General features: G+C 38.0%; 1 protein-coding gene across 4 annotated transcripts in view; it reads right to left on the reverse strand.

Annotated features, from left to right (window-relative positions):
• Positions 1-25,367, reverse strand: part of P5CS (Delta[1]-pyrroline-5-carboxylate synthase) — a 313,009-nt gene that overhangs the window by 134,857 nt on the left and 152,785 nt on the right. The window contains exons 2-6 of one of the 4 annotated variants that reach the window (XM_067140984.2): positions 17,532-17,711; positions 13,327-13,470; positions 11,836-11,943; positions 11,085-11,237; positions 8,013-8,123 (exon numbers count right to left, since the gene is read on the reverse strand). In XM_067140984.2, the coding sequence (XP_066997085.1) occupies positions 8,013-8,123; positions 11,085-11,237; positions 11,836-11,943; positions 13,327-13,470; positions 17,532-17,711 (696 nt within the window). Of the gene's footprint in view, positions 1-8,012; positions 8,124-11,069; positions 11,238-11,835; positions 11,944-13,326; positions 13,471-17,531; positions 17,712-25,367 lie in introns of all 4 variants that reach the window. The other 3 variants (XM_067140983.2, XM_067140986.2, XM_067140985.2) reach the window with 3 other exon arrangements.

Here is a 25,367-nt window from a genome sequence, read left to right on the forward strand (position 1 = left end):
AGACCCAGAGAACATTGGTACATATGGACTAGGCGATCGAAACGAAAGAGGAGAAAGATTGCTAGAATATCTCACAGCCGAAAATCTCTATTGCATGAATACTTTCTTTAAAAAGCCCATCCAACGAAAATGGACATGGATGAGCCCCGATGGACAAACCAAGAATGAGATAGATTTTATCCTGACCAACAAGAAGAAATATTGTACAGATGTTACTGTTCTCAATAGATTTGATACAGGAAGCGACCATAGGCTAGTTCGAGCAACCTTTACATTTGACCTCAAACTTGAACGGTCCAAAATGACAAGGGGGTACACTTTTCCAAGAGTAGAGGACTTAGAAACACCACTGCTGAGATTGAAAATGCTCTTAAACAACTAAGGAATAAAAAATCCCCTGGGGAGGATAAAATAACGAATGAAATGCTGAAATTAGGTGGAAGAGATCTGCTAGAAGCCGTGAGAATACTCATGAACAAGTGTATTAACTCTGGAAGAATACCAGAAAATTGGAAAAATGCTGAAGTGGTACTTCTCTTCAAGAAAGGTGATAAGGAAAATTTAGAGAACTATCGTCCTGTGAGTTTGTTATCACACCTTTACAAGCTCCTGACTAAAATTGTAACCAACCGCCTCACAAGAGAACTGGATTTTTATCAACCTGTCGAGCAAGCGGGATTTCGTAAAGGTTTCTCAACTGTTGAACACATCCAGACTATTCGTCTTCTTCTTGAGAAAACCACTGAGTACAACATCAAGATTCATCTGGCCTTCATTGATTATAAAAAAGCTTTTGACTCAGTGGAGATCTGGGCAATCATGAAGTCACTTCAAAATGCCATGATAAACTCAAGGTATATAAAGCTTCTGGAAAACATTTATGATCAAGCAACAATGGTAGTCAGAGTGGACGAAGACCTCATCACCAATAAAATCCCAGTTGGCAAAGGAGTTCGACAAGGTGACACAATCTCTCCAAAGCTGTTTACCCTTGCCTTGGAAGATGTATTCAAAACCCTTCATTGGGATAATAAAGGAATAAAAATCAACGGGTTATATTTGAACCACCTGCGTTTTGCCGATGACATTGTGCTCATAAGTGAAAATCTAGATGAGCTAGAAAGCATGATCCAAGAATTAAAAACTGCTTCTGCTAAGATTGGTTTGGAAATGAACATTAATAAAACGAAAATTCTAAGCCCAGAGAGTCGACCACTTAAAATGGGAAACCAATATATAGAAGCTGTCGATGAGTACATCTATCTTGGACACAAGATAAAACTTGGAAAAGACAACCAACGTGCAGAAATTCCTCGCAGAATAGGTATGAGTTGGACTGCATTCCGAAAACTAAGTTTCATCCTCACCAACAAGGATGTTCCAATTAACCTGAAGACCAAGGTTTATAATACGTGCGTGCTGCCAGTTACAACTTACGGTCTGGAAACGATGACTCTGACGAAGGAAAGTGCTCGTAAGCTTCAGCGAACACAACGAGCCATGGAGCGACAGATGCTAGGGATCAGCCTTAGGGATAAGATCCGTTCAGAGGACATCAGGAGAAGAACTAATGTAACAGACATCCTAAAGATAGTAGCAAGACTAAAATGGCAATGGGTAGGACACGTAGCTCGACAAGACTACAACAGGTGGACCTCTAGGATTGTTCACTGGAGACCATGGGGACACAAGAGAGGCATTGGAAGACCCCTGAAGAGATGGCTCGACGACATAAAGCTGTTGGCTGGAACACGCTGGTTCCAAGTGGCTCAAGACCGAAGACGATGGAAGCACATGGAAGAGGCCTATATCCAGCAGTGGATTGAAATAGGCTAGAAAAGAAGAAGAAGAAGAAGATTGTATATCATCTGCGTGGGTTCAGATTATATACATGCCGATAAGTCTTATACAAAATGTACATTTCTATGTATAGTTTTATGATACTGCGTTGTATATTCTGATATGTAAAACCATTTTACCTGCAATATGGTAATGTTAATTTTTTTAATTTAAATGTAGGCTAACTTTACAGTCATCACATACATTATTCAAGACAACGACTATAATATTTTATTCCACATGTATTATAATGTAAATGTTATTACAGGCCTAGCTACTAACACAGAATTTCTAACTTCTTCAATAATTGTGACTTTAGGCCTATACAACGTATAAATCTCAATTTTGAAGTCTTACCCCAGGTAGTCAGACACTGAATATAACAAAATAAATACAATAAATAACATCTTACACATCGACCTAGTTTATTCTTTATTGAAACAATAATAATATCACTCTCCTTCATCTGTCACCTGATGGAGTACTTGGCTAAAACATGGCGGCTGGACTGGACTTGGCCACACTGTACATATAGAGTCACTGTACGAGGAACATCCTTGCAGTGCTCTGAGGTGAGTAGCTGAGGATTGTAACACTACTGAATGTACAAGGTTCCAGATGGAGTTACGAGGCATTAGAAACGTAGAAGACCCCGATGGTGTCACAATAGTTTTAAGGGGAACACTGATTAACAGCTGATCAATACTTGGTTGCCATTAAAGGTCCGAGTAGATACTTATCTTCTCTATACTTTTGTTTATATGTTTTGTTTTCTCTGTATATTTTTCGAAATACATACTCTTCTGACTACTAGATAGTTGAATAATATTGACATATGAATCTGGGCATGATGTAATAATACCAGAAATCCAAAACAGATTACTTTATATTTGCACTAGTAATTTCATTATTTTTATTTCGTATCCCTTCAAACTCTTCCGTTCCCTCACTTGTATACACTGTTTCTATCTTGATCTTCACCCTGATTCAGATTATTCGCCTATCAGTGTTATCGACTTTTATATTTCATTAAACATTTCCCCTTCATCATTCATTTTCTATTTCACTGTCGAGAAAACGGGCTTCCATGCAAAAAATTGTGATATGAACAAATTCTAACAAAATAATTTAGGATAGTGCTTCATCTCGTGACGAATAGTATTGTAACAGTCCCTTAAGAAGTCTATGATCAGGCGAATTCAATTATATATATATATATATATGATGGATGTGAAAGCGATGTCAGCATTCAAGCAAAGCTGAAACGGTACGATGTTTTTGTGAGGCGTAAAGTTTCCCTGCGGTTTTTCTGGTTTCACACAGCGTAAACACAAATTTCTGTCATGTGTACTACTCTTAGTAGGAAAAAAAATAAAACCGAAAAAAAAATCAGTCCCGTGTTGTATTCGTCAGGGACGGGAGCTTTGGTTTCCATTGTGTTGAGGGGAAATTTATGGATCAATAACTGTATTTTTCAATTTATTTTCTCTTTTACAGAAGGTATGTTCATCTTAACATATCAAAAAGATTATATTAATCCACTTCTTCAAACGATATGTTCGTAAATGTCCATGTATGCCCCATGCCACGTCCCACTTTGACATATGTTCGTTTCTCATTTTCCGCAACAAATTTTTACACATTGTATTCAACATTTCATTCATTTAATCAACGTGCTTTAGGATACTTTCCTTGACATAAGTAATTTAACTTTCTTAAATAGACAGTAGCGCAAATATTAGAGAAAATGGTATAAAAGGTAATGATTGAGAAGAATCTAAAGTGATGTCAGAAATATATGATATAAGTTAATATAAGTTTTCAAATAAATTATTCAAAGTATTGTGCAATTGATAATAATCAATGAATTTTAGTATATGTAGTGCGAAGCCCTTTAGCCGAAAAATTATTATATGAATTTGATTTTTAGAAATGACAGTTAATTACTATTCTTCTAAGAATGAGACTTAAAATAATATTGCAATTTTAACATGAGTTCAGGTATAATGAATGTTAATTTTACAGAGTTTAAGCCAGCAAAAGGTGTACCTTGTCCTTAACCACTTTTTAAAAAGCCAATATTGCCCGACTAGAGAGGTATGCTTTCTAGTTCTCCCCAGATATGAACATGCGGGAAAACGCTCAAATCTAAATGACTTTTTGACCAGGCCACGTAAAGCTAAACACAGATTCACCATTAGTTAGTGCGCTAAATGGAACCATCACTCCCTAAAATATTTAGGAATGATATGTTAATAAGCATGCGAGCATCCATAATTGCAAAGGGACCGGTTAGCAGTGTTAAATTTGCTGACATTGGCGTGCATAATGCGAATTGAGAAACCATCGCCACATTCTTGCATGGACATTCGTTAATTTGTCTCTTGAAGATCAATATGTATTGTAGATATGCTATATTTTCCTGTACGATTGATTTCCCATCGTATTAAATATTATTAACCGTTCAGTGCACATGTGACAGAAAAATGTTTTGACATGTGTATTATCATGCATTGCATACCACTTCTATTCACAGTCTCATACGTTTATAATTTTGTATTCACCCACTTCACTCACGTTCACAAAATTAATTTACTTTTCTTGGATTTTTAATTAAATATATTCACCGCACGATATTGCTCTACAACGTGTCAGAATAGGATGAACCTGGTAACGTACCCTGTATTGATCAATGTCAAGAAAAAAATTATCTTACAGTCCACTAGACAGAAGAAATTTAAAAAATGTCGAATAATTTTTAAACTAACACTCGCTGGTTGTGATCAATTGAGGAGGATAGTATGTGGACAATGCAACCTTGTAGTTTATTACTAGTTCACTTATAGAACATTGAGAAGAAATACAATGGAATATGTATAGTGAAGATGCAAGTAACTAAGGAAAAATTACTAAAGAGTTCTACTGTAATTATCCTAGTTGTATACAACTGTTTTATAATTACATGCTATGGTCTTAACCTTTCTCAGCAAAAGCTTCTGATCGGAACATTCTTGCACGGGCGCGGATATGGGAACCACGTTCTTCTGTAACAACTACGAAATTATACTTTGGGATTCATTTATTTTTTATCTGTTGTAATGAACGAAGTGCTTGCCTAACAATGGCTAATATTCCTTATCCGGTCGGAATTCAGAACGTGGCATTTTTAACAGCAAACCGCTGTGCTGGACACCAGTAATAAAATTATTTTTTTTGGAAACTTAATACTCTCTTAGCATAAATAATTTCCTTTGTCCTCTGTTTACTTTTGGAATATTTACATTACTTTTAATTTCATCAGGAGTTGTTACCTCACGTATGTTTACAAAAAATCCCGTAAATCATTTTTTTAAGTTAAACAAATTGCACTTTAACTAATTCTTAAAGCTACAATAGGTACAATTGTATAAACATTCAATGTAAAACAGCACGCACATAGAATGTGGGACCGCAAGTCAATTTCTAGGCTGATATGTTCACTCGACTTTTACACACTGACTGACACCTTCCTCTACGGCAATCCGGAAGTATCCTTGATATGTCAGCATTGTTGCCGAACTTACCAGCCGATAATCGCAGATCCGGGTTCACAGACCGCGCGTGTGTGATTAAAGGTTAATTATTAAAGTTCGTATGCTAATTACAAGCGTCATATAAAATGCCTAGTTTACCACCATGGATTCCTCGTTTAATATCAGAGTACGGTATTAGATTTATTACTTTGAAAACGGCCAAGTTCTTGGCATTTGCCTTTCCTTCTAGTTATTTCAGGAAGGAAAATATTTTGTAAAACTTGGGACTCTCTGAAAGGAGCGAGTTTCAAATTGTGGAGAACGAAGCAAGAGAAGTTACTCCTGAACTGAAACTGAAAAAAGTGTATTTACCTATTTTATTTTTTATACATATCTTATTGATTCATTTAATTAATACGCAGGTTACCTGCCTGTTTCTTATTAGATTTCTGGCAAAACACGTGGGAAGTAGCGTGTACAATATGAATGGAAGATATAATTCACTCCCGAAGTGATTAACGTACTGATAGTAATCATCAATAAAATAAAGTAATCCACTATGATAGGAAATAAAAATAGTAAGATGGTGAAAATACAACAGTAATAATATGTACAGGTACTCACCTGAATATTGCAACCAAGTTTTAAAAATGTAATGTAGTTGGTTTTCTAAGTTTAAATGCTCCCATGAAAATGTAATATGTCCTCCTTTCTACGTTCACTTTTATAGCTAAAATCAACCAATAACTGAATTGTCGTAAGACACGATGCACTGCACTCATATTATGTTCGAAATGTGGCAATTGTCTCACTTTTTGGCGTCAAATGGGACTGAATTGTAAGTGATCATCCAAATCTGTGAAATCTGACAAGAAAAATGTTTATAAATAGGTTAATGAGAAATATATTCTATATGCTTATACTGGGTGAGCAGAATATGCGTTGCCCGTGCCCACGATGGGTCCAGTGCACCTGTAATTTCGGCCAAGGCCACGACCGACAAGCCGAGAACGCCGAGCTTCCTGGAAACTGTGAGTGATTTAAGAGTGTAGCTAAACAGCGCCTGAAACTGCACATGCACAGTTTGCGCTACGAACGCTGCGGCTAGTAATTGGCCTAAGCATTCTATTCCACAAAAAAGGTTCATTTACGATTCGTTGAAATGAAATGTCGTATGGCTTTTAGTGCCGGGATATCCCAGGACGGGTTCGGCTCGCCAAGTGCAGGTCTTTCTATTTGACACCCGTAGGTGACCTGCGCGTCGTGATGAGGATGAAATGATGATGAAGACAACACATACGCCCAGCCCCCGTGCCATTGGAATTAACCAATTAAGGTTAAAATCCCCGACCCGGCCGGGAATCGAACCCGGGACCCTCTGAACCTAAGGCCAGTACGCTGACCGTTCAGCCAACGAGTCGGACTACGATTCGTTTGTACGTATGGAATCAGTTTGTAGTGTCAGGAAATTACTTGTTTGAAACGCAGTGCCAACACCTCCCCGTATGATACGGGTGGTTACGTATCATTTTATATGAATCTACTTTTTAAACTATGTTAACCAGTGACTAGCATTGAAGACGTAATTTGGTAAAGCCCAGACTCTTGTTGCCATCTATACTGCTAATAATAAGAGTTGGCGCCTGACATTTCTTAGAGGGAGGTCCGTTTACTGCCTGCCGAGGCGGGATAAAGGGAGTGGCTGTGTGGTTGCCATGGAAACGAGGGTGGGGCGACTGCGGTTGCCATGGAGATAAAACTTCAGGGCAGCTCGCCTTGCTGGGAGTTGCCAAACCTGTCACTGTCACTGATAAGAACCTGATTGTTTGTATAAGAGTGATCGCAAATGGGACGACACCGCCTGGCCAGGTAGTCTACAACAGATCACAGCGGTCAGAATGAAGGAGGGAACAAGTGAGCCGGAAGCGAGGGGTAAGAGTATGTAGAAAGGAATGCTGGAATGTGGCAACATCGTGAAATGGCACGTGCAGTGATCCTCCCTCCAACCTTACCTGTCAGACGCCAACTTTAGTTAAGTCTAGTATAGTTGTGAATACGGGCTGCGTTGCTCATGCAGCCCCACCACACTAATGAGAATCTTATAATCTGCTCACTCGGTATATGAATACCACTGCATTTCATTGCTGTGACTGCACTTTGGTCTCATTTGAGACAATGTGAAAGAACCTCGCCATTGAACCGTTGGCAGCAAAAAATGCACGTTTTATTAACATGTCGATTTGTTTACGCTATACACTGTTTACTCTATCAAATTTGAGGGCACATAATCTAGCTGCTCAGTTCACTAACACTGAACAGGAATCAATGAACACTGGTTCAGGCACGAAAGGGATATTTTAAATGAATATGAGAATATTTTAAGCGAATTAGATAAGAGGGTACTTTCAGCTGCTAAAGTGTTTCAGATGATTTAAGCATGGCTTCGACAGCGGACATCTATGATAGGCTGCAAACTGCAACGTGGCAAGGCCATAGATTCATTTGTTGCCAAGTTACTCCTGCTCTGAAAATGCCAGCGAAGTATCTGCTGCATTATTGTAATATTTAAAACCGAAATTGTGCTATTCTAAATAACGGCTATCTATATATAATGGAATGCTAAAATTTATGAATTATACACAGTAGAACTATTATCCGTACCGATGAATCGGGCTCTTGTATCACGTCCAGAAGTGCTCCAGTTCCGACGTTTTGTCTTCCTTCCCGAAGGCATTGTCCCTTGACAATAGCATTTTCTCCGACCACGAAAGTCTACGAAGCAAGATATTTACAGTCGTTTTTATGATACTGACGTGAGAATGTTCTAAGAGACGATATCACCTTCATATTTGACTCTGAAGCCATTGTTTCAACGTAACTGTGACAGTTTGCGTAGAAAATTTGCCAGCCAGATAAATAACAAACACATTTTCAAATTCACTATTAATTTCGAATTGTCAGTTTTGTGCCAATAATATTGGAAATGCCACAGTTATGCGATATGTATTTAAAAGTAGAACGTACTAACCAGTAAATATAACAAAATGTAGCTTATTCGACAAAATTTATCAGGTAGTTCTCCTTACAATCTACCTTCATAGATTAGCTAACAGGAACTGGTTACTGAAATTGAGAATTAGGGTTTGAAAGGTGTTATCGGCTCTTTGATTTCTCATGGTACATTTTGAAGAATATACATTGGTCCAAGTGGCAAATACTTGTGCAACTACGACCAAGAGGGTATACCATTGACTAATGGTATTCCTTCAAACAAACCAATGGTATTGCCACATCGTTTGTTCCAGCCTGCTACTTATCAGAACAACGATCTGTGTTTCTCAGTATCAGTCTTGTTAAATATTGTTGAAGACATTTAGAGGAGAATAAGTGCATTTTCATTTGCCATATGAGGAAGAAATTCTCGTAAAATGATTTAACTTATTATATTTTTATGTCATGTTCTCTCGAAGTCCTATTATCTATAGTGATGCGGAAGAATGATTCCGAAATATACGTGCATTACTCCAATGTAGATAAATTACATTAATGGGCCGGCATTCCGGAAAGTATATCAAATAAATTACTTACCAAGGACGCGTTATCTCCAATTATAGTATTTTAAGGAAAATTGGGTGGTGAAAAACATAGGCAATAGCACCTATATTATGGATTAAATTTTCACTTTGAGATTTTACTGAACAGTTACTGTTCCTATTCACGACATTAAAATTAAGAAATGGTAAATGAAAGAACACTCGACAAAGGTTGTTTACCACAGACATTACGAAAGGAATAATCACTGGCATGCGCTCATGCAGGGTTAGATACTGACGCTTAGAAAATACCAACTCATTAGTAGTACGTAAGTGTTTAATTCACAAGTACACTGCGTTTTAAAGATATTGTTAACTACTGGGAACACGTTCTGGTTCCCTTCCGAAACCTTCTATAATATTTGAAACTTAATTCTTTGTCACTGGATGAATATTTGATTAATTTGATTGCCTACTTTAATGGCAATATTTAGCTACTGACATGATTGTTAACATGGAAGCATTGAGCCTTTTTTAATTTTCCCTTGTGTTGTTAGGAAAATATCAAATTGTATTCTTGGATGATTGTATAAAGTAAAGAAATTGTCAAGTTCATACTTTCGTCGATAATTTGTTGTATGACAAAAATGAATGTTTATGTAAACTAAAGTTTGCGTACTGCGATCTGCTATGAAATATTGCAACCATAATTGCCCCTTATTAATTATGGGAATCCAATATTTGTAAATTAAAATAACACTATTTGTGTAAAATGCTATTTTCACCTTGGTGTATTTGTATTTTGACCATCATATTCTTCAGGTACTTAACCTGAAAATGTATTAAACGTTGCCTAATGACCTGCATCAATCTGATATCTGCGTTTGAGTATGTCTGTATTGTTAACTTGAAGTCGGAAGGAGGTGTTCCTGGTATATGTGCAAGGTGTTATCCTGACTCTCGCCCGAAGTGAAGAAATTGGACTATAAAGAAGTAATTCCTCATTCCTAGGATGGTAAACGGTGGTATTTTAATCCACATTTCAATTATGTTACCTGATGTTCAGTTAAATATCCCTCATGATATTGATGGGAATCAAACCCAGTCCGCTGGACGGTATCTAATGAGCTAACGAGTATGTTTCGGTACCTTCAGGTGATATTTTTGACCGCATAATTCAGTGAGATGGTACCGCTGCCAGCAGAACAATGGTTGAGGAAGTGGAAAGTGCAGAAGGAAGGTAGAGTCGTATAGTAACACTAAATAATGTGACTACCTACCCCTCGACCGCGGAGCAGGCTAGAGATGCGCACACGCTAGGTTTATACTGAAGACCTATTTCCAAAAGGAGACAGTATCGTAAACCGTCAAAGTAACACTGCAAAAAATGACAAAAGTACATTGAATATGATGTGGGAGTCAACATTCCAGGAACATAGATTAAACTGATTGGGAAGAAACACCAGTAGGCTGAACATCGGATAGTAAATACGAAATCGAGGAGGCGTAAGTGTTCTTACCGGATGACTATATAGTGAGAGAAATCGATTAAATTGTGTAGCGTTCCGGCGTCATTTGGAGGTTAGTTTATCACTCATCATTCCACTTTCAGTCTGACCATACTGTACAGAAGTGATAACTTCATAAACTCTGGATATTTCATGCATAAACAGGAGATAATGAGCATGAAGGAACAGGTTTTAGTCGAACCAGTACCGTTTTTCTTTGGGTAAGTAAATTAAAACTATTTAAACATTAACTCGGACGAGACTGGAAGTACTACTGGGCTTTAGTTGCGAAATCGTGTGCCGCTATTGGAAGGGGATAGATAAGCTAATGAAAGAATGGACAATAAAGGTAAGAAACGAAACAGCAGCAGAGGGCAAAATGTTAGTTGCAAGTGGAGAATTATAGTTGTACGTTCTTCATTCGTTAACGCTTACAAACTGAACATTGAAGGAAATAATCGTCTAGTAAAACGAATATGTGTATGTTAGTACTTAATCATAATTTTCTTCGAAATTACAGTCATCGACGTCGTTATCATCACCATTATGTGAATAATTTTCCTCGACATGGTATCACACAGTATACTTGTGAAGTTCACTCATTAGCTAGTTAGTATGTTAGTGGCCAGCAGCAGTCAGTAACATGCCCAGCATGCCAAGAATGAATAACTGAGCACCTTTTTGGAACCTACTCCAGCAAGATCTTCGTCTGCTTGAGGGGGCGGTGAAACTGCGTCATTTGTGTTGATTATGGGCACAATGTTCAGACTGATGAGCTCGGACAGGGTGCTGAACAAATTCCTCCGCGTCTCCTCGTTGTAGAAGTCAGGCTTCGTTACGAGTACCTGGGAAAGGCACACAAAATAATTACGTAAATGAAATGCTGACGAAAGATCAATATTACTGAACACATATAAAAATATAGTGCATTCTCTTCATTATGTAAGATAGTTAATGTTCACCTTCAACGAAATTATTCAAATGTTCATGTAAGAATATTACAGTATCATGAACTGACAAGAAGTGACATGGTGACACGTTTATAAAACTGCTATGTCTCATTCGTCCACTCATCCGAGGACTGTTAAAAGAATACAAAGGGGAACTAAAGTTTCATCACGTAAAACATCAATAATTACTTGCATATCTTTCGTGGACAGTGGTATTTAACGATTTGCGTGGCTATCAATTATTTTTTTTAAAGGTGAGAAACTTCTCTCAAAATGGGAACTATTTACAGGCCATTTATTCAGTAGCAGTCTTCAAACCGCAATCAAAATAAAGGTTAAATATACTAAATCGTTCATTTCTTAATATTCAGGTTTTCTATGTAATGAATTATTATTTACTGTAAGTAAAGAAGAATTAACTCGGACTGAGAAATCTAACAAAATATAATAATATGGAAGGCATAATCACCTAGTGCATGTTTTAATCAATTACCTGAGCTAACTTCACGCCATACTGTGCAAACATAGCGTCATACAGAGACATGAGTCCTGACTGTCCAACAGCTGCTGCTGCTCTTGGTTCCAGCAATGTGCCTGCATCCTAAAACAACATGGTTATAGGCATCAAATAAAGTAAATGATGTATGTTCATACTATAATCATAACTTGCAGTATATTAATTTTAACAAGGACAGTAATTCAAGAATCTAACAATGCTCTCAAGAAATATCGAGTTATTACTGTTATTCTGTAATAGTGACCATTTAGACAATATACTGTTCTTGGCCCTTTAATACATCAAGTCTAGTCGTTTCAGTGGTAATGAAGAATTTGTATTAATATTTTTAGTTGCATTTAGTACTCTGAGTGTGTATATCACTAGAAATATTAAGGGTGTACTTCATTACGAAACCAAGTGAAATCCAGAAAGGTACCCATGTCATTTTCACTTGATGGATCCTCTGAAGTCCTTGTCATTGAAATTTTCAGGGGAGGATTAAAATTTAAAATCACTAAAGAAGTTCTTAATGAACCCTTAATTAATAAATAACACCATCCCATTAGTTGCGCCAGTAAATTTTAAAACCTTCATAGCAATGGTACGTGATTTTGAAGTTACATCGTAATTGGTTTCCCATAAAGGAATGTATGGTTAAAATTTAGGCCAATAAATGTGTAAATTATGAAAATGTAAAATGATATGTTGTGGTTCGAATTGCCTGCAATAAAGGAAACCATTCTGTTGCGAATAGTGTTTAGAAATATTGCATGTCTCAAGAATCCTGTACCCCCACAGAAAAGTTATCGAGGGAAGAAATTCAATTTACATTTTTACGTATATATGGGTGGGTGAAGAACAACTTGATCTGAATTCCTTGATTTCCTAAGGTTGAATCTCACTCTTAACTTGTATAACAATGTTTTCTTTCGGCACTCTTTATTCTATGAACGTACGAAAGAAGCGACGTAATTATCCTATTTCCACTGACCTCTTCTAGATCTCCAGCTATATAAATTTTTCCAGGGACTTCAAAGAAATCCATATCTGGTTTACCTCGCTCTTTTTTTAGCTCTTTCAGTTTCACTGAAAAAGGTAAACGCTTTCAATCCTTAAAAAGAATCCATTTTCTTTCCCACTTCTGCTTTATCACATAGCAACCCGTCTATTTGAAGCGGTCAAGGTAGTGATAAACAGAGAAAACTTCGTTTCTTCAACCATTTAATCAAAGGGGAGGGCCGGGTGCATTAATTATTAAGCAATTAACATCGTCGTAGACTTAATATGGCTTCATTTCTCTCCCGGAAACTAAGCCGTCTCAAATTTTCCGAAGAAAATGACGCAAATACGATATGTTACGAAATTCTGATCTTCACTCTATTAAATAGAGGAAATAGATTGAAAACATTATTGATAAATAAATTAGATATTTAGAAAATATCTCCTTATATTTTTCTTGTTTTTTTAGTAATTGTCATAACTTACCTCTCTGGTGTGATCCTTAGGAGATAATGTCTCCCGCATGCTTAGTGACATGAGGAGTTCTTGAGTGAGTTTCTGCTTCCCGAAGGCCACTGCACCGCTCGTCACCATGATGCACTCACGTCCCTCAATCTGACACTCGGCAACCTACACATCAGTCATTACACTCAGAAGACAAATAATGAGAGTTTCAGAAAATGGTTATTCAGGTGGTGATACAGTTCAGATTTCTGTATTTACAGAAAGTGAGTTTGAAAGTATTACCGTATTATGTCAGGTTCGCCAAAGAATTCCACAGATAATGAACGATACGTCACGCCCTCTAAACAGATTGCATTGAAATTCACTTCAAGATGGCTGCTTCTGTCCTGTACTGCATTATGGCTATCAACACCAATGCGGTTATGTTATAATGAACAGTTAATGAACGAGTAAATATCATCACTAACATGTGCACTACTCATCGAAGAGTAAAAAGTGTCCTTCACATTGGGTTAAGTCAATTCCTATAGATTTTCAAAAGAAAGGAGCCTCGGCTTCTTGCTTCAAGCCTGCAGGTGTGTAGCAAAGCTTCGGTACAGTATTTGGCATCCGAAGCATCTGATACGTTGCTCTGTAGGAACCTACCGTACTTGTCACAATTCCAGTTCCAGGTCACTAGTACGATGTAATTGAAGCTGACCAAAACTGTTCGTCAAATCTCACACATTTCAAGCTCAGTGTGTGATAAGTCTGTAGATCGAACCACCTGAGTGAGTGAATCGACGAAGTGGAAGACGCGGGGGAAAGTTAATTCTGTCTTGTTGAAAAACCTTCCATCATAATTAGAGGAAACATTTTTGAGCAGAAGAATGTCCTGAACAGAAAAGCTATATGAACTCCTGCATCTCTCAGCAACGCAGTTTCAACTAACTGAATTCGTGAATACTGTTCCATTATGTAAACTATTATCCATTTTGAAAGCGAATGTTTAAGTTTTAGTGAACCAAACTTACGCAACGGAAAATCATGGACATCAGAACACGCGTGAATGATGTTCCGAGTATCATCGGCTTATCTTGTGAAGAAGTCATGATTACCTGAATTACCCAATACCTATTTGGTTAACATCGCGGTGCAATTAACATAGCTTCATTCCTCTCCTGGAAACTAAACCGTATTAAAATTTCGACGAAACTGACACAAAATTTGATCTAATCCATCCGATATATTTACTGTCATTTTTTAGCAAATCATTGACTAGGATATATGAGTATTTTACAATATTGGAATCTTATGCTTTAATCAGAGACATGAACATCAAAAAGATATGAATTTCAATCAAAACTCTTGTATTTCTCACCGACGGTTTAATACATAGAATCTTGAGTTTCTCGTGATACGTACAAGATAGGCTGAGCACGTTCAGGTGTGAATTCTGTTCCATTATGTAAACTATTATCCATTTTGAAAGCGAATGTTTCAGTTTTAGTGAACCAAACTTACGCAACGGAAAATCATGGACATGAATGATGTTCCGAGTAACATCGGCTTATCTTGTGAGGAAGTCAACTGAATTATGTATATATAAATTAATGTATAAATAAACATCATGAAATATTCATAACAGGAAAATTCATATAAAAATAATTTTATTTTGAATCCTTCAATCAATTAAAATACAATCTTACCGGATAATTTAAGAGAATAAAGGTAGTTCGGTAAATTTTGTGTACAGAAAAACTCCTGAAATAATTTCGTATCTCTTTTCATGATCCACAGTTAGTAGATCCAAAGTAATTATGTTTAATGGTCGGATACGCAAGTGGTAGAACCTAGAGCTGCCTTACTTCTTCCTTCACTGTGGAAATTTAATCGTTGTTGTAAGCATCTCTCAGACTTTAATTGACGAATCTCTTCCAAGTAGATACAGCATTTAAGTGAAGCGTTAAGAAAATTACGTCCTCATGGCAGTCATGGCTGTAACTTCCTAGTCCGCTAGGTACATCTGTGGTTGTTAATTATATTACAACACGCCACAATGATTTGCACAGGTTACGACAAAATCAACACCACACTCAATCAGATTGCTTGTCAAATCGCCTTTCTTAACTCCAAACTTCTTTTTGAGCTCTACCTCATGTAGGTGACTTCCAGAAGATCTTTGTACAGCATCCGGCAGTAGTCAGCCATTATCGCAACACTCCATTTCCCTTGATACCTTCGTTCCATTTCATTTACATCGATGGAAACTTTCTCCTTTCCCTTTACTCACTGCTCCCAAATTTTCAGGAAAATAGTCAAGGTGTGAGTTTAGAAAATGGATTTTTAAACTAATAGAGCGACCAAGATTTTGGAACACTTTCAACATTATTTCCAAAATTTCCTTGTAATTTTGGTCCTTTTCGTTTCCGAAAAAGTTTATTATGACCACAGTAAAGGCAACTCACGCTTCGTTTTGAGTTGGAGACATTGAACTGATGACGTCTTTGTCGGATATGAGTTTTCTAATATCCTGGCCAACAAAAGACCCGTCTTTCAGTTTTGCCTCCGATAAACCTGGAAGTTTGAATCCCAAGTACTTGATGCATTCGTTGTCTTTGGAAGTACCTTAACAAATTCCCTCATTAATCCCCGTTTTAAATGTGGTGGTGATAATAATACCTTGTCCGGGGGCGCCAATATTTCCCTGAGGACATTCTTTTCACTAACAACCAGATTTCTTTGTGGCCAGTTTTTTTGCTTCCATTGATTTCCTCCATCTATGATATCCCATAAACATAGAAACAAGGATATTTCGTGTACCCAGCATGTTATCGCAGCACCATACACAATAATTTGAAATCCCCACATACCAACTAGTTGTGGTTTTGGTAACGCACTTTCTTGAGTACCTACTCCAAGTTCTCATGTTCCCCTTCAAGTATACCGAATGAACAACAGTAATGGACGCATAAGGGCGACTACTGTGTAGTAAAACTTCTTTTAGGCTTCTTTCGGAAGCGTCAATGATAAGCCTCCATTCACAAGAATGATAGTGAATGTGGAACTGAGTCGTAAACCCCTCTAAATCAGAGCAAAGCACGAAATTGTCCTCATGAAAAATGTAAGGGGGGGAAAGTGTTTTCTCCGATGTCTGGTACGATGCAAAGATGTACCTTTCATTAACATTTTTTGCTTTTAAGTGTAGAACCAAGTAATTCAGCAGATTGCTTAAATAGATCTTGGTCTCTCACCAAATCATTGAGATCCTTTTGCGAGAAAAGTTGTGGTACTTCAACTTCCATTCTGAACAACTTGATTCATCTTCAGGCTGAGGTGCAATTCCATCCACATGAGGCAAGTTGGTTTCATTCAGGTTTTTGTAGATGGGTCGGTCACTGGGACGTATGAACCAAGGGGAATGGAACGAATAGTAGAAGCAAGATTGGGATACATGATGGCGCACTTCCACTTTGAGTTGTACCCCCTTCATATTACAGGAACAGAAATAACAATCATCACTATGATTCATTTATTCGCTCCAAATCATAGGAATTCCAAATTGAAAAGATTTCATATTGCCTTTTGACCAATTACGAAGATCTTTCACTCACCGTTTACATAATGCATGAGGAGCCCAGACTTTATCTTGGTCACCAAGTTATAATTAAAAATAAATGAGATTACTTTCTTAACAAAATCCGTATTATACAATAGCTGCGTTTTCACCATGAATTCTCCACGTATGAAACAGAAACTGTCAGGAGAATCTGCACACTTTCTTGGAGGCATTGTACTTACTTGAACCATACACACAATAGCTGGACGACGACTGAAATAAAGCAAGCACTCAAGAATGGTTTTCGTTTGAGAGAGAGCGGGAAATTGAAACAAAAGTATTTGTTCTAGTATGCTTCACATTGTTGCTGCCAAAACTCAAAAACTGGTCATTATTGACTTTTCCAAACAAGGTAGTCTACTCATTGGAGTGAAATTTAGCTTTTTCCAGCTACCTTGTTGACCAAGTTATATTTCGATTGTGAGAAAGCCTGACAACCCAGGAAGAAACGGTGGTCATTTTCAAATTCGGCGCATACAGAAACAGAAGAATCAGATAAATTTGTGAAAACAGCTTTTTGGTTTCAGACCTGTGAAATCAGTGACATGCTCACATTTGTAGTCCTCAGGTATATATTCCACTATTTATTTGTCAGTGTTTGTTACTGAGGCGTTATTGTGACACTTACCTGCTCTACAATTGAAGCCAGACGTCCCAGAGCTAGCCCATGTTCATCCTCACGAGTGATGACAGCGCTGCCAAGCTTGACTACTAGGCGGCGGGCGTACTTCAGTTGACTACGGTCGGAAAATGTAGGTCGGCGCCTCTCAACTGTTTGCAGAGCTCGTCTGATGTCTGTGTGTCCATTCTGAAAGGAAATATTTTTGATACATTTTCAGATTTACATGAATATTAACTAATATGCATACATTAATATGTAACCAGTTGCGCGGAAAGGGACCTAAAGTCGATGTTTCCATTTTTCAGATTTTTGTGGTTCTAACATTGGCATAAGATACTGAGAACTTAAAAAGTACATGCTTCTAGACGCAATACTTCAGAAGATATTAATTATTGAATGTTGCTATTTAGAAAACTGTTTTGTGTTTCGTTGTTGAGATACGTTATGTCTGTTGGTATCGACTGAGGTTACTCTGATGCGAAATACGTCTGGAATGTGGGTTAGGTTATACCTATCACGTACTAAGGTTTCTGAATTTAGGCAGAGGCTTGCTACTCAGGATTTCACCCTGTTATTTTATCCTTAAACATTCTCATTTTCATACCAATTGTACAAACTTTTCATGAAATCTAGTACCAGACACAGGAAATGCTGCGTAACTTAGTTTGTTAAGTAGACTCATAGGTAGCGCAAGAATTCAAAACATAGAAATGCAATTTTAAACCCTAGACAGTTTTGTTCACCTCTGCTGTAAAATTTCCATCGCAGAATTTGGGTCCCTTTCTATGTAACTGGTCACATATATACATCGAAAAAGCACTATTTATTTATAACGTGTATCGGCCAGTAATGTGAATTTACTAACGTGAATTATGAAAAACACCTATTTCACTCTTATAACATTTAAGTCATTCAGTATGTCTGCTAAGACTACAATTTTTTTAAAGTGATATAATGTACCTGTAAAAGAACACGATACGTGTTTCGTTCTACAAGAACATTCTCAGATTCTATCAAATGACTTTCATATCATGTGTATATATGTATACTACTGTTCACGTTTTATAAACTTGTCAATGATTATGAATGGGTGATAGAGAACAAATGTTAAAAGAAAACTATCTGAATGCGAATAATCTGAGGTAAAACACTTACAAATTCTGTTAATTTTTCTTAAGTTAATTTGGTGCAGCCTGGCTACTGCACATCTCTTTCGTTTTCTCAGCCGGTAGGCATGAGCTGAGGCAGCTCGTCGGTTTCGCAAGTAGCTTGAATCTTGCTAACATCATCAGGTTTGGTTTGAGAGTGGATGAGGTTATATTCTAGCTGTGTATGTGTAGTTGAAAAGTGTTTACAGTTGAACGATTTTGGTATGTGATGTTTTGTTGTAATGAAATCATAGAGCAATTTGCATAATTGTATGCTTAATGGTAAAATAATAGGGTCAAGTCCTGAGTGGCAGGCCTCTGCCTAAATTCAGGGAACTTAGTTCGTGATAGGTATAATCTAACCCACATTCCATAGTATAGTATTTTACAGTTGTTCATAATATGGCCCATTAATAAAACCATAGACGATTTTACGCCAACGAAACCATTTTCTACATATACATGTTACAAATGTGATTTGATATAATCTGAGAATATTCTAGTAAAACGAAACATGTAATTCTGTTATTCATTATTTTTGTCCTTTTGCAGGTATGTTACAGCTTTTTTCAAAAATTGTATTTCGTATTACGCAATCTATTTCATGAGCTTATAACCTTAATTGCCAGAAGGGTTAAATCCCGTGCTCGACAGCAGTATTTTGCTCTTATTACAGACTAACTCTCAGAAAGAATTTGGCTATTTTCGCTGAGAATAAGTGTAGCCTAAAGTGATCTTAACTTTTTATTTACGGGACGAGAACAAGAAAATGAATTTTTCGTTGCTCTAATTCTGTCTGAAATGGATTAAAAACAAGAAACATGATGAGTCATTGCTTGTAATATACATTTTTCATGGCTAGTTATATCTCGTTAATGTGTTTTGTGTAGGTAAAAGGACAAACAAGGGGCTGCCTGACCGAGGCGGTAAAGGAGTGCTCGGTTCACCCGGATGGACGTGGGTTCGAATCACCGTCAGGAAGTCGAAAAATTTAAAAAACGAGGTATCAACTTCCGGAGGTGCACATGGCCCTGAGGTTCACTCAGCCTACACCAAAAATGAGTACCAGGTTAATTCCTGGGGTCAAAGGCGGCCGGGCGTGGAACTAACCACTCCACCCCATTAAGTGCCGAGGTTACGGATCGTGGAAGCCTTTACCTTCCACCCCTCCAAGGGCCTTCATGGCCTTTACGGAGATGACTTTGCTTTGCTAAAAGGACAAAAAAAATCCAAATAAACCCATGGGAAAAGAGCACATTTGGGCCTGGTTATTGCTTTCTACCCAGACGATATGCGGATACCTGACAGCCTCGGGGACAGCGTGACGACGTTCTCGGCCAACTGGACTTTCTTGACCGGATCAACAGCGTCTCGTGTCAAAACACCTCATTTGATCTCATGAGGCTGAATGAGCCGCAATCTAGCCTTCAGTCCCCAATTTAAATCCCTGGAGTGGCCTGCGGTAAGAGAGCCAGTTTATAAGCTCTGAATCAAACTTCATCGTGCTACAGATCAGATAGACCTTGGCCTGCCAAGTGACCAGTGCTCAGCCGGAAGGTTTGCAGATTGCGAGGCGACGCGTGTTCACAGCTACGAATACTCTCGGTCATTATTCTTGGCTTTCCGGAGCGGAACCACTACGTAACTGTTAGTTGGGTTCTCATGTGATATGTCATTTACATCACGCCTGATTACACAAAACTAACTCGGAATACGTAGCATACCTGAATCAATAAGTCCATCACCATCACCATTCATAAATGCCGCTAACATTTTTCATCGCCTTAACGAAACCACTAAATATGCAAACACACTTACCACAGGACGATCTCTTCAGTAACCAAATTTAACATTAACTCACAAATATTTATCAACATAGAAGGAGCCGGCGCAGTCCTATCATATTATATATCCAACAATAGGAACGAAGATAAAATCGTAATAATTAAATCAACGGCATCACAACACAGTTACTGATACACTGTTGTTACACATGAAAACTGATAAGACCTCCACTACCAAAGGTTACTTGTGAGGATCCGAAGAACCTGCAATGTAATTATTTACTGAGTAAAGATTCAAACTGCGAAACGAACCCTACTGTATCCAATATCAAACGAGTAACCTCTACCACAAAATCCGTCTACTCATCTCCTACGGACACTCGAGCTAATACGTAATGTTCACAAACGAATCCCTAAAATCATCGTGAAGTTTTAAAATAGAAATATCCTGAAATTATACTGAAGTGCACCTTCCTTTCTACTCTCAAAATATCAAATTATCCGACGGCTAACACTGATCTACACTCCATAAGCTAAACTTGGATTTGTGGGACGAATATAACGATTAACCTATTGAATATACAATTTAATGAGGAGTACGGACCATGGGATGGAGTCAGTCTTTACAAAGTAGCACTTCAGGAGGATATCAAACGTAAGGTTTCCCTGAACAAAGTTCCATATTTCAAGGATGTTAAACACACAGTAGCTCTCTCTAGCTACAGCCTGTTTCAAAAACTCGTACACATCTCTTTCCCAAAATTTCACAGGGGTATTGTTAGAACTCCCTTGATAAGTAACTCATTAGAATCAATAAGCGATCCCATGATTCAGCAATACTACAGTCACGTCCTATATTGATGACATAAAATTTTCCGACATTCCCACCTCAAATGACCATCTTAACACATTTCACATTAACACGTATTACTTCAAAATTCTTCAAAACCATTACTGTTTAAATGCATCTAGATTATTCACATTGCTAAACGAACAAATTGCATATTATTATTAGAGAAATGTATTATTACTTCTGACTGAAACGAATTACATACATACATACATTCTTACTTAAATCTACACTATGGACTTTTATGCTTTTCATCGTGCCAGCCTTTGTGAATTGATTAAACGGCGTGACAATCCTCTAATTGTAACTAGTTCTGCGGCCTCATTTAGTTCTATACCTCTTACATTCAAATCATTACAGACTGGATCTAACCATCATTGTCTTGGTCTCACCGGGCGAGTTGGCCGTGCGCGTAGAGGCGCGCGGCTGTGAGCTTGCATCCGGGAGATAGTAGGTTCGAATCCCACTATCGGCAGCCCTGAAAATGGTTTTCCGTGGCTTCCCATTTTCACACCAGGCAAATGCTGGGGCTGTACCTTAATTAAGGCCACGGCCGCTTCCTTCCAACTCCTAGGCCTTTCCTATCCCATCGTCGCCACAAGACCTATCTGTGTCGGTGCGACGTAAAGCCCCTAGCAAAAAAAATTCTTGGTCTCTCTCTAATTCTCTTACCCTCCATGAACGAGTCCATTATTCTCTTAGGTACCCTATCCTCCTCCTTTAGCCTCACATGACCCCAGCACCGAAGCCGCTTTATACGTGCAGCTTCATCAATATAGTTCATACCAAATCTGGTCTTTATCTCCTCAGCGAGTACCTTCTGCCGCCTGTTTGTACCGGCAATCATTCTCGCTAGTTTCATGTCTGTTACTTCTAACTTACGAATCAGATACCTTAGTCCACCCAGCTGTCACTCCCGTAAAGCAAAGTTGTTTCTGAAACCAGACGGGTGTTAAGATAGTTTCATCCGGGAGCTGATTTCCTTCTTGGAGAATACTAGAGATGGGGAATCTGATTCATTTAGAAGAATCAATTCATTTGATTGGTTCATTCGATTACCACGTGACGGAGAGCCGAAAGCGAAACCATGGACTCAGATGAACCATTCCGTTATGTTCTTTACAACTGCTACTGCTTTACAAGTTTACAAGAAGTGAAATGTACAAGGTAATTGCTAGCATTTTAACAAGATTAATATCCTTTTTAGAGGTTACAGTCGAAAAATTCTACACAACCAAACCAAACCAAACCAAACCCCATGGCACTACAGCCCTTGAAGGGCCTTGGCCTACCAAGCGACCGCTGCTCAACTCAAAGGCCTGCAGATTACGAGGTGTCGTATGGTCAGCACTACGAATCCTCTCGGCCGTTATTCTTGGCTTTCTAGATCCGGGAAATTCTACACAACTGTCTGACTATTCCTTTCCAAACTTAAGTAGCTACCATTCGAAATTACACGACAGTCGAATTTGAAATTCATAGTAGATATGAACACTTTTGTGGCCATGTTCCACATGTTAGTTCACTGTAGTTCAAGAGAACGAGAACGGGGACGGGAACCTTGAAGTAAACTTAACATTTCGCAACGAGCTGGAAGTTGAGTGTATATTACAGTTCCGTGAAGTATGTGACTTGAAACGACGTGATAATTTCTTATTTCATTTTTTCCTTGTAAGGTTAGGTTAGGAGTATTTGACTTGTGAACCGTTCTTCACAACTTGTCATTGATTCAAAAATGGTGGATACCCGATTTGGCGATATGAAACAGAATGAACGAGGGACGAGGAAGCAAGGAACGAGTTGTGGCTGCCATCTCTCGATTCAGCTTTCGATTCACAAACGACTCGATTCATTTCCTTCACTGAATCATGATTCAATCGTTCAGTGCAATGATTCGTTCAAATTTTTTAATCACTCTTTCAGAATCTCCCCATCTCTAGAGAATACTATTGATAGCAACTGCGAGCTCACTGCTTAGCTTTGCTGCACCGTGATTCAGTCTTAGTTAATACACTACCATCCTGGGAGAAAAAACATCCTAAATTCTTAAATTTACCCGCAAGTCCGAGTTTTGTATTCCTAATCTCAAATTCAGTTCTCTTACGTTTCTTACCTACTGACATCACTTTAGTCTTGGAAAGGCTAGTTTTCATATCATACACATTGCAGATGTTTTCAACTTCAAGATATTTGAATGCAGGCTTTCAGCGCAATCTGCCATTAAGACCAAGTTGTCGTCATAGGCCAAACTGCTTGCTACATTTCCATATAACTGAATCAATTCCTGCCAATTTATACACTTAAGTAGATTACCCATTTAAACTATGAACAACAAATGTAAAATATTATGGCCGTCTCTAAACCCTCTTAGTAACTTAACAAAGAACTCATTCTACCAACCATTATCACCACAGCCCAATTATCAACATAATTCTTTCGTATGGTTTCGATAATGTGCTCTTAATCCCACAATCCCCGAGTATGGCGAATTGATTTTCCCTCGATCCTCTGCAGTACACCTTCTCAGGATCTACTAAACATAAATATAACTGTCTATTCCCCTCGTAGGACTTATCATTCACCTGGCGCATTCTGTGGTCTGAAACTACACTGGTTTTCATCCACATTAATCTCAAACACTGATCACACCTCCCTTTCAAGATGCCAGTGAATACTGATCCACGGAAATACCTCGAGTTGATATAATCCTTCCTGTTCCCTAGCTTATATATAGGTGCAATTACTGTTTTTGTACAATCAGAAGGTACCTTTCTAGAAATCCATGCTAATCGTATTATTCTGTGCAGCAATTTCTTCCCTGCCTTTCTCAATTTCAGGTCTAATTTCACCTATACCTGTTGCTTTATGACAACGTAGTTTATTTACCATCGTTTCCACTTCTTCAAGTGCAATTTAACTAATATCATTGTCCTCCTTCCTATGAGCTTGGTTGTTTGCGACGGCACCAGAAAAATTTCTTTATACGTTGAGAAGATTTTCAAAATATTCCTTCAATCTGTCCAGTGATTCCCTGGTACATTTTATCAGTTCACCTGATTTGCTCAAAACACTATTCATTTCCTTCTTCACCTCCTTTCTAAGATTATTTCTGTCCAGATATGTTTCCCTGCCGCTCAACCTTGCCTTTCCAGGTTATTACCGAAATCTTGCCAAAACTTCTTCTTGGACACAATAACTCTTTGTTTCGCTCTGTTTCTTTCATCTGTGTACATCAGTCCCTTTCCGGAGCCTTCATTGTACGTTTACAAGCTGCTCTCAATTCATCATTCCCATGGCCCCAAAGTATGGCGAATACATTTTTCCCTCGGTACTCTGCCATATGCCTTCTAAAGATCTACAAAGCATAAACATAACTGTATATTCCCCTCGTAGCACTTATCAGTCATCTGGCGCATACTGAAAGTCTGATCCTGACAGTCCATCTGTGGTCTGAAACCAGGCAGTTGTTCCTAGGTATTCCCTTGCTGTCTCCACTACGGTATCACTGTATGCCACTCGTCCTCCTTCTATATCCTGAACCTGCTTACTGTCTGTTTGGAACTTTTCACTAATCATATTCATATAGGCCTAATGCTGTCTTGTTTCCTAACCATTCTCCATCCTAGGTCTGGATATACTTAGTTCACAACAGATCAGGTAGTGGTCTTAACTCTCGAGAATACCCTGAATAACTTCATATTCGTGACAGATTTCCTGAAATCAAAGTCGGTTATGGTCTAGTCTATTACGGATCTGGTGTCCGCATCCTCTCTTGTGTGGCGATGAATAGCGTTATGCTTGAAGAATATATTGTAACTGGACATAGCTGCTTTTGAATGATAATCACACTAAAATATACTTCATGCGTAAGTTTTTTTTAAAAACTTGTAATTACTTGCATTTCTTCCTCGTGGCGAAAATTGCCATCGAAGAAACGCTGAATGACCAGATATTCAAATTTTATTATATAAATATCACATTGATATATCCCTTTGTTGTAAAACATCCCTACCATTATCTGACAGCACTCCGGCTGTCGCAGGGGATTCTGCTCAACCAT

The sequence above is a fragment of the Anabrus simplex genome, chromosome 2 (assembly GCF_040414725.1).
Source record: "Anabrus simplex isolate iqAnaSimp1 chromosome 2, ASM4041472v1, whole genome shotgun sequence".
In the NCBI taxonomy this organism is placed as follows: domain Eukaryota; kingdom Metazoa; phylum Arthropoda; class Insecta; order Orthoptera; family Tettigoniidae; genus Anabrus; species Anabrus simplex.